This window comes from Athene cunicularia (assembly GCF_003259725.1).
Source record: "Athene cunicularia isolate RWA chromosome 25 unlocalized genomic scaffold, athCun1 chr25_part1, whole genome shotgun sequence".
Lineage (NCBI taxonomy): Eukaryota > Metazoa > Chordata > Aves > Strigiformes > Strigidae > Athene > Athene cunicularia.
This window is the reverse complement of record NW_020799134.1, coordinates 427,211-437,171: the sequence shown is the minus strand read 5'-3', so window position 1 is coordinate 437,171 and position 9,961 is coordinate 427,211. Positions and strand designations below refer to the sequence as shown.

Here is a 9,961-nt window from a genome sequence, read left to right as displayed (position 1 = left end):
ACCCACTGAGAGTTGCTGGAGAAAGAAGAATGTCCACGAGATGACAAGCAGGGTGTAAATCTGTGGCTGAGCTCCACGGCACAGGATTGAACATCTGGGGCTGCCGTTAAATGCATCTGTAGGTGCCCAGATCTTCTGAAAAATCTGTTTATATCATTCTCAGCTTACCCTTCCTGACTATTCTTTTTATAATGCCTTCCTACCCTTTTGAAGTGCTCCGTTCTCAGTGCTCCGGACCATATTGCTAATTCCTTGGGGTCTCGTAGGTACCGTTGCGGCAGCGTGAAGGGATCTGCAATGACATCCACTTTAGATCCCTGTGTAGGCTCTTTCTCTGGCAACGGACGGCTAAAAAAAAAAAAAAAAAAAAAGTCAACTAGCCTACGTTCTGTTTCTGTGCTGTATTGTGTCTTGCTATGATCGGGGCCGAGTATCAACGCAGCTGCAATAGGGAAACGACATCAGTGATTAGGTGATTCATGCATCAACCCACAGGTTGCGAGCGGTTTGTAATCTGTACTATATATAATCCCGCCTCTGTAATGATCTGCTTCTTTCTCATTAAACATGACATTGCAACGTGCTATTGGCCTCTACCCGTGTGTGCAAGTCTGCGTGCCCCTCTACTCATCCTGGGTCCGGCGCCTTTGTTCCGCTGCACCAAACGGATCCTCTCGTTCTGCTTCAGGGATATTCCTGAGCAGTTTGGCAGCGGGTTGCGCGTGTGTCTCCTTTCCACAGCAGCCTCTGTGCTTGGTAGCTGTCAACAAAACTCCTGCCCACATCTTTGCTTTCGTTGTTCCTGGCCTTGCTCAGCCCTGATGAAGCTTTTCCCTCAATACTGGCTTTTTCTGGGAGTGTGTTACCCGTTAGCTGGTGTCCTCAGGCTCAACACCCCCCCTCCCCATCTAGGCAGTGCTACAACGCATCACAGAGGTGCATGGAGAATCCGCATTAGCGAGAAGAATCTGAAGCCAACTGTTATGTAAAAGTTGCCATTTTTGTGTGTAAAAATTAAACTCCTGGCTTTACTGCTCTGCTCAGTGTTTTACAACGACGTAACCCACGCGTGTGAAAATGGGCGGCGACGCTCGCTCATGGGGTTTTGGGTTTCTTCAGGAATATATTGATAATAAACCTTTCACAAGCTTCCCGTGCCGCAGTGCGTGTTTGAAATGTTATGCCGTGTGTTAACACCTTGTCACAGCCACGCTACTGTTCAGTATCACAAGCTGACACGAGAACGCCGGATTATTTCATAGTAGTCCCTCTTTGGAGAATTATTATCCTTCCGTGTAAGGAAAACAAAGTTGACCAGGCGTTGTACTAGTGTGTAATTGACTGTTGGTGAGCCTTAGACCAGGTGATTAAACCAGGTTCTCACCAACCACGTAATCCTTCCCCACAAACGAGAAATCCCCCAGACCTCAAAAGCCAGCTGAAGAAATCTTTATTGTTATGCTAATAGTGTATTTGGAAACGAACCCGAGTTTATTCTTGAGGCCTTTCAAGTTGCACTTTTCCTGTAATAAGTCGAGACTTGCAGTTCCCACAAAAACACCAAGTGTCGGTAAAATTAGGAAATTTTGCCAGAGGATTTCTATGGAACGATTTAACACACCTTTTATTCATTTTGATAGAAAAGCTACTCCTGGGAAATTCTCTGATGTAAAGTCGATATCTTCAGATATCAAAGCATTGAGTATCTTACCAAGAAACAACCGATGTCATGAACACAACCATTGTCATTGTCTCTCAGGTCCATTATTGGATTATGGGCTGAAAATATTCGTCTAAATATGGTGAATTTTGGAATTCTTCTCGTTTCCCTGGTTGCTTCTACTAAGGGCATTTTTACTCTACCATGTGTGGCCCACTTCCCCTTCTCTTAAAAGTTTTTTTGCTGTAATATTGCCCTCTTTAAGAAATATTTCTCAAAATGCTCTAGTCCAGTTTGTGCAATAGTCAGGGGCCCGATTTCTCGTCTGGGATAACTTTACCCTTTAAAAAAGATTCTCGCTCCTGCAGTGAATCTTTGTGCTTGGAGACATGTCCCGCAGCATGCCTCATGTGTGGGTTGTTCACAAGGTGCATTTAAATTGATAATTTCCCACATGCATCCAATAAATGCATCCGGCTTCAGACTGGCATTCAGGACTTTAAATAAAATTACAGGAGTCAGTTTTCTGTTAGCTAAATTAGCCATCTGTCATCTAGTATGATAATATCTCGCAGGCAGCCACAAAGTTCCTCTAATCATCCAACTTTTCTTAAGCCTCAGGGTATAAAACCCTATGAAAAGGCGAAAATGCTCTTCACACACCCCTGAACAGGTGTAAGAAGCTTGGAGCTCCCTGAGATGTTAGGATGGATCTACTGGGAATTGAGCATCGGTGCTGTTGGCTGATGCTTGGGGGGGGCCCAGGGCATGGCCTGAACCCCAGTTCTGCAATAACTTGGGACTTCTTGAATCACCCTGATGTTCTTTAATAAATACGTAATAAAATGATACAGTCCCTGGATGGTAACTAAAGGCTGAGAGCGCCCTGTGGTAGGGGCAAGTCAGGTGAAAAATTGTTGGTGTTTGCATAAGGCTGTCTTGCAGCGGGGGAGGAGATCCTGGATCCCTGGAGCAGGGGGAGAGCAAAGGAGGAGGGCTCAGCGGCGTGTACAGACGTTGGAGTCACAACGACAGCAGTGGCATCTTCAAAGCATAAAGGGAAGCGAGGTGGTGCCCGGGCGGCTCTGAGGCAGTGTGGTGGAGGCAGGTGACAAGTCTGGGAAGGTTGGGGCTGACAGGCGATTACAGCCCGTGGGCCACGTTCCCCAGGCATCGGGTGTGATTGCACCCGCTGTCGGAAGCGGTGGTGCCTCCGGTAACGAACCGAGTGGGATGCGGTGAAGGGAAGAAACAACATAAAGACTGCTGTGTTGGCAAATGCGGACGCAGACCTGACATTAAGTTGCCACCAAAGGACCCTGGGCAGGCTGAAAATTTCACCCAAATCTTCGGCTTCCCGTGTCTTATTCTGTCTCTCCTCCTGTGCATCTCTCTGTAAGCCCTTCTGCACTGTACACGCGGGTGGGAAAAGCCTTGCGTGCCAGAGGGCATCCACCGGAGATAAGCCGAATTTATTGCGTTGGGAGACTCAACCATTTCTTAATGTTTTCCCTGGGGAACCCAGCCCTTTTTTTTTTTTCTGCTGACAGCAGCTAGCAGAAGGATTACTAAAGCTGCCTTAACAGCTTTGCCAGTTTCAAAGGGCTGTACTGATTTACTGCCGACGTGCCCTTCTAGGAGGCTAGGGTGGAGGTTGCTGCCCTTATCCTCTTCCTGGGGCATCCTGCTCTGGCTTAAACTAGGACACAGAGAGATCTGAGCAAACAGGCAGCAAGCCAGGCCCATCTCTTTGTGGCTGTTTTTTTTTTTTTTTTTTTTTTCCAGACAAGGAAATGGATCTGTGGGGCTCATCTGCTGTGGTCCAGTTTAAGGTCAAATGGTTTAAGTCAAAGAGATGACATGGATGTAAAGAAATGGGCTTTGGACTGGAAGAATAACAATTTACAGCTCAGGGACTGTTCTGCTAACTAAAGCTGTTTTTCTGCCCTGAGAAAGTGCCTCTCCAGTCTGCTCTGATAGTGATTTTCTTGACCCTTTCCTCCCCTTTGCTGTGTCAGGTGAGGAATGTGGAAGTGTGGCCACCATGGGAAGGGAAAGGGTAGCCACGTAAGGTATGTCTTGCAAATCAGCCCAGAGGTGCCCCCTCAACAGTCACTACCGCAGCAAGATTTTTGACTCTTGGTGATGTCTTTGATGTACAACTGGGCTTGCATGGGATCCGTGCGGTTTTGTCTAGGCTGTGCTTGCTGAACCACCTTGTTCCACGCCAGATTATAATCTTGAATATTATAAATCTGAATCAAGAACACTCAATCTGCTAAAGTGACAGGGTAGAGGCTGACAGGAACTCCCTGAATAACTTGGCTGTTCGGTTTGCAAAGGAGATGATCTTTCCAGCAGGTGGTCACGGTTTGATTGTCTTTGGTCTTTTCTCTAGGGTGTCTTTAACCTTGAGTGCCATTGCTATCCTTCTGCAGCAGACCACGAGATTTCCACTTAATCTCCTGCTTTTGGAAGTTTGTTTTTTTTTTTTTTTTTTTTTTTTTTTTTTTTTGCTCCAGGAGTGTGTGTGTTTGATAATACAGGCAGTCAAGTGATGCCCTTCTCTGGAGAAGTAAACCCAGGGTCACAGGTTCGTTAAAGTAAGGTAGAACTTCTTTCTACTCTGGGAAACGAGTTGAGGCTGGAGCATTTCAGATGGAGACGTGGTGATACTCTCTCGACATCTGGAGTCTAGACCTCCCTCATATTTTACGGTCGGTTCGAGTGGCGGTGCTGCCCGTCCCTTTACAGTGGTGTGTGAGCACGGACAAAAGAAGCAGACCAAACATCTGATACTATTAAGCAGAGTAATTTTAATGAAAATGAGAAGCAGTGAGTAACAGAAAGAATAAGTTTGCAATTTTACAAAAGGGTCTTCAGGAAGCAGGGCGTTTCTGATGATGAATGATGCTTTGTCCCGGTGGAAATGGTGGAGTTTGACAGTCCAGGCATGTGTCTTGCTCACAGAGTTGCTTGTAAATCATGTTCCCTGCCAGCTGAGGCACAGCATGGATATATACCAGGAGCTTCTCTGCGAGATGTCATCTTTGGTGAGGTTTACAGCTGAGCCATGTGGACTTGTTCGTGGTTGCAGAAACTCCTATTACTATGGCAAGACAAAGTGGCTGTGAATTAAGTTAAAAAGCGCCTCAAAGTCTCGCTTTACTCCATCAACACGCGGGAAAGATGCCTCAGTACTTGCTGTAATTCAAATTGCCCTTTAGAGTAATAGTTGAAGAAACAGGAGATATTAGAGAGGGTTACGTAAGGGGTAGTTTTATGCAGCCTGGCACCCGCGTGTCCCGCTGAACTCAGAGGGAGGCGTGGGTGCTCGGCGTTTCTCAGCGCCGTAATCTTAGCCATGGATCCGTGTCCTGCATTTCAGTTCTCGGTCGCTATTTCTGCTGGATAACAGATTCAATAGCTGTATCTGTTTCCAAATCGAAAAGAGAAGGGGGACCCAAAGCCGTACCGGTCTCCATACCCGTAACAGCCCTCATAACCACCCAAGCCTCTGTTCTCATACAGGCCCCCAAAGCTTCTGTAGCCATATGGGCTGCCGTATCGGTACTGGTCCCGGTAGTAGCCATACTGGCTCCCAAATCGGTAGCCATTCAGGCCGCCAAAACCATAGAGGTCTTCATAACCAAACGGTGAATAGCACCCGTCCTCGCAGAAGTCCCTGTAGAAAGTCATCGTTTGGTGATGCAGGTAACCTGAAACACACACCCAGAAGGAAGGTGAGTTTATGGGCTGATGACAGCAGGAGGACAAGCTCAAAGCTCAGACAGAGCTGATGACACGCAACTTACTCCCTCTTGCAGATCTTTTTCATCTTAACCAGCTCATTTCTTTTTCTAATCTCCTGAATCCCAAACAACTCTTCTATTTATTTATTTATTTTCCCCTCAACTTGACTATGCATAGAAAATATGGTTTTTACCAACTGAGAACTGAACTCTTTCATCTCGGAAGTTAGAGAAATTAGAATAAATTGAAGAAAATTATACCAGTTCAGGCACTGATGCTTATTCGGATGAGACCACCAGCCAATCATATGCATCCTCTTATCTCCTATTCAACTACGAGTTGAGTAGTACAGCGTGCCACTCAACGAGGGATAAAAAGAATGCAACGAAATGGAGGAATTGTCTTCCAGGATGTCTCCTTAAAATAGTAAATAGTTCCTAAGGTTTTTATCTAAGGATTTGAATTTCCAACACCCAGTGAAAATAGCCAGGAACCGGCAATTACTTATAACTTCCAAACTGTGGCAGGAAACTTCACATTTTCAGTGCTTTAAAGCGTATTATTAAAAAAAAAGCAGAGGAAGAACAAAAAGTTTTCTGATGTTGTGGAGAATTTTCTATTTTGGGATTAGCTCCAAAACCGGCAAGAAATTGCTCGCAGAGCGTCTGGACCTAGACGTAGACACACGTCAAATATGTCACGTACGTATCTACACACCGGTGCCTTTTTTTTTTTTATATATAGATGCATCCACGCACATACATTTATACAAACATTTAGACGCATATACACGCAAATATACGTACAGAGTAGAGTCAGTATGGACTTACCTGGTTCACCGGTGGGAGCAGCTCAAGAGAAGGGAATAAAATCTCGGAGCTGCAGGTCCGTATATATACCTTCTTCAACCCAGTTTCTAGTTATACAACATATCTCCCTGCATGTATTATTCCTTCAATTGATGTAATTGGAGTCGGCCATTTTCATATTTTCAAAGTTTGGTGTTACGACGCGCACGTAATACCTTTAGAATTTCTTTAATCTTAAAACGAGAAGAAATGGGCCGAGCATATTCCTATAGTAAAATTGTCCAGGATTCTTTGTAGTTAGACGGATAGGAATAATTTGGGGAGATGTTTAGACCATTACCGGTTGCGCAATCTGCTCGTAGGTGCTCCGTTCGCTTGGCTTTTGCATCTGTGGCGCAACACGTAAGGGAGAAAAGGAGTAGGCTTTTCTTTGGTGTGCCGAAACTTCGTAGCGCTCCTATTCAGCATCATCATGACCTTTACGCACTGCTCAGTAAAACTGGGGGTGGGGGGAATCTCTTGCCACCAGCTTTGTTTGATTTTTGTCTCAGGTTCCACAACAGGGGTTTTGGAGAACCTTTCCAGCTGCCTTATGAATATTCCCAAATATTTCTTCTTATTTTCGAAGAATTTTTTTTTTTTCTTGTATAGTTTCTGACTTTCATCAAACATATAACACATTGCCTTATTAGGACTTAGAAACCTTAATGTGTCTTGTAAGTGACCATGTTATTAAACCTGTGGGTGTCTTTCGGTGACAAACTATTAATATTTAAATACTGCAACACTTTGCAAATTGAAAACATTAATGAGTGTTTATGAAATGCTTTGGTATTCAAAATTCTGAGGAAGCCTCAACATCCTGCTTGCTCATTATTATCCTTATTTTATATTCAAATTAATGCCAGAAATTAGGTGAAGGTCATACAAGGAGTTCTGCAGTAAACTCCGGCGTTGTTGCACCGTATCGGATACGTGTGGTTGATTCGCTGCAAAGAACTTTTCACGTTGTTCCTCGGAGAACGGCATGTAGTACATCTCACGAAATATACTCATCATTTATTATTTCCCAGGCCAAGTTCAGACTTGCATTCTCCACTTTGTTCTGCCGAACTCGTGGTCAAACCCTCCAGTGAACTAAACTGCAAACAATGCTATAGTCGCATTTCTGCTGGAAACGTTCTCTCTGCTCGTGCAGCAGCATGACTTTTATTCGCCAGATGAACAGTTTGGAGGAATGCAATTAAGATTTGTTTGCAGCTCGTGCTGGTCCTGTTTCCCGAAATTGCTATGGCGTTTAATATAAAATACCTAAATGCGTGCTTACATTTCCTTTAAACGTGAAGCCTGTGCCTCAGTACATCAGAATTTCTAGGGAACGACAGGCGTTTTCAAACGTGTGGGGAGCTTTTCCTTTTTTTTTTTTTTTACTGACAATTTCTCCCTCTCCAGTGGCTTTGGGAACTTATAAATGCTTTTGCATGATACGAAAATAAACTTCAGTTTTTTGGAGAGTGAAGACAATAAAATGATATCAGGAATGTAGTTGGCCTAGAAAATTTTAAGATGAAAGAAACCTGTAATACATGTGACATGGGAGGCTGGGAACACACTAATAATCCCAAACAATGAAGAAAATTATATTAATTGAAGATATGACGTGTACAGGCAAATTTGTTTTCCAGCCAATAAGGCTACAAACCTTTTGAATACGCAGGGCGTCTTAGATAAGCCAGGCGGGCAAAGAAACAGTATAAAAAGGGCTCAGAGTTTTAGGCTCCTCATCAGCTCTCTGCCTCCTCCTCCTCCTCCCGGTGATCTCGGTAAGCCTTTTCTCCATTCAGTCTCTCCGTGAGGATTAGAAAATTCGTCGTCGTAATTTATGTTAGGATCGCGGCTTCTCTGAAATTTATTTCTCTGTACCTTGTACCTGTGCTTACCGCGTCGCAGGAACCGGCGGGTTCAAGTTTTAAAGCCGAAACTTTCCTGGTGCCGTTGGTACCTGGGGTATCTGGCTCCCCGATAACGATCCCTGGTGGTTCTTTTTCCCCCCCCGCCCCAAATGGCCCTCGGTGGGTTTCTTCCCCAAATCTTATTTTATTTTAAGGGAGGTCCTTCAGGTTTCTTTGGCAGGGCAGCAGACGTTCTCACGTGTCTCAACGCCCCATCGCTTCTTGCGTGGGCTGTCAGCATTTCCAGATGCCGATGAAAATTGGTGTGAAGTGCTGAAATGGGACTTGGAGCGAGCACGGACCTAAAAGCTAAAGTTGTGGTATCAGCGCACGCTTCAAGCTTTCTTGAAGGATTTGGGAATGGAGATCTCGATGCAAAGCTGATTTTCTAAAAAGAAATTTAGGATTGTCGAAATTTAGGATTGTTAGCTCCTAACAGTATTCTCTAAGAAATAATCCTGAAACAGCAGCGAGGAAGTTTCGAGCTGTACCAGGTGTATTCTACAGTCAGTTCTTTCACCAGTCTCACTAAGAGAGGAAACAAATAAAATGGTTTAACAGCAGTGGGGGAATGAAAAAAAACCCCAAAAGATAGAAATTAGATGTAAGTAGAAATTTGAGGAATTTGGGCGTAATTTTACTTCTGTCTTTGGTCTCATGGGGCCAGTGAAGAAGTCTTTGGGTTTTGAGACTGCTACTGCCACTGGAAGTATTTATTCCTTTTGCTTTCCTCCCCGCTGCTGTGTTTCAGGTTTACCTCCATCGCAGAAAGATGACTTTCCTCCAAAGCCAGTGCGACGATGACTGCTATTCTCCCTGCAATTACGGGAGCCTCTACAGCTACAGGAGCTACGACTGCGGGAGCCCCTGTGGCTACCGGGGTTATGGGGGCCTCTACGGCTACCGGGGCCTCTACGGCTACGGGGACCGGTACGGCTACGGCGGTCTGTACGGTTACCGGGGCATTTATGGCTCTGGGGACTGCTATGGCTATGGGGGTCTCTATGGAGGATATAGGGGCTTCTATGGCTCTGGGGACTGCTATGGCTACCCAGGCTTTTACTCTGGCCGCTACGGCTACCCCTTCAGTTCACGATATGGCCAAAGGTTCGGCTACGGGAGCTGCTACTCCTGTTAAACCCAGCGAGAACCGTCCCTGAAAGGAAGATCAACCCCGTTCTGGCAAGCACGGATTGACAGCAGCAGTTCCTGGTGTGCATCCGCGGGAGCCTCCGAGTGCCCCGCACGGCTGCTGAAGTGCTTGCGATGATTTATCTTTATTCTGCTTTGTGTCTGCTTCCTCTCTTGTCACCCGAGCTCTCCTCTCGATCAAAAGCTTGCTTCTCCTTGATAGCGCAAGTCCTTTGTAAACCGGCTTTCATGTTTGTTGCAGCGACGTACGAAACATTAGCTCTGAACGAGCGGTACGGGCAGGGTGTAATGTGTCTTCGGGAATGTAGTCTTTCAGTTCTGTATGCCGTTGAAAATGTATCTGCCTTTAGCTCATATTAAAACTTATCCGCATCAATACCGTATTTCTGGTTTTCATTCTTCACCCGCATTTCTTAAACATCTTGAAATCAATAACAACGCACAGATCGGGCGGCAAAGTTATTAACTTGGTGTACTCAAGGATTTTTTTTTTTTTTTTTTTTTTTTTTTTTTTTGGAGAGTCTTGCCCTCTTCAAGCTGAGAAACACGGACTTTTGTAGCTGCAAGAAACCTCAGCTCTGTCTCCGGTTATGCGTGTTTCTGCAGCTCTGGGCTTTCTCTTGGTGTAATCCACA

The 9,961-nt window shown here is 45.1% G+C and overlaps 2 protein-coding genes across 2 annotated transcripts; one reads left to right on the top strand and one right to left on the bottom strand.

The window, feature by feature from the left end:
* Positions 1–5,080: 5,080 nt before the first annotated feature.
* Positions 5,081–5,359, bottom strand: LOC113488724 (scale keratin-like). Its single transcript, XM_026864024.1, has one exon. The coding sequence runs from the start codon at positions 5,357–5,359 to the stop codon at positions 5,081–5,083; it is 279 nt and encodes a 92-aa protein (XP_026719825.1).
* A 3,587-nt stretch (positions 5,360–8,946) lies between these two features.
* On the top strand, positions 8,947–9,319 carry LOC113488630 (scale keratin-like). The gene has a single exon (XM_026863911.1). It carries the CDS (start codon positions 8,947–8,949, stop codon positions 9,310–9,312), a length of 366 nt encoding a protein of 121 aa, XP_026719712.1. The 3' UTR covers positions 9,313–9,319.
* Positions 9,320–9,961: the final 642 nt, after the last annotated feature.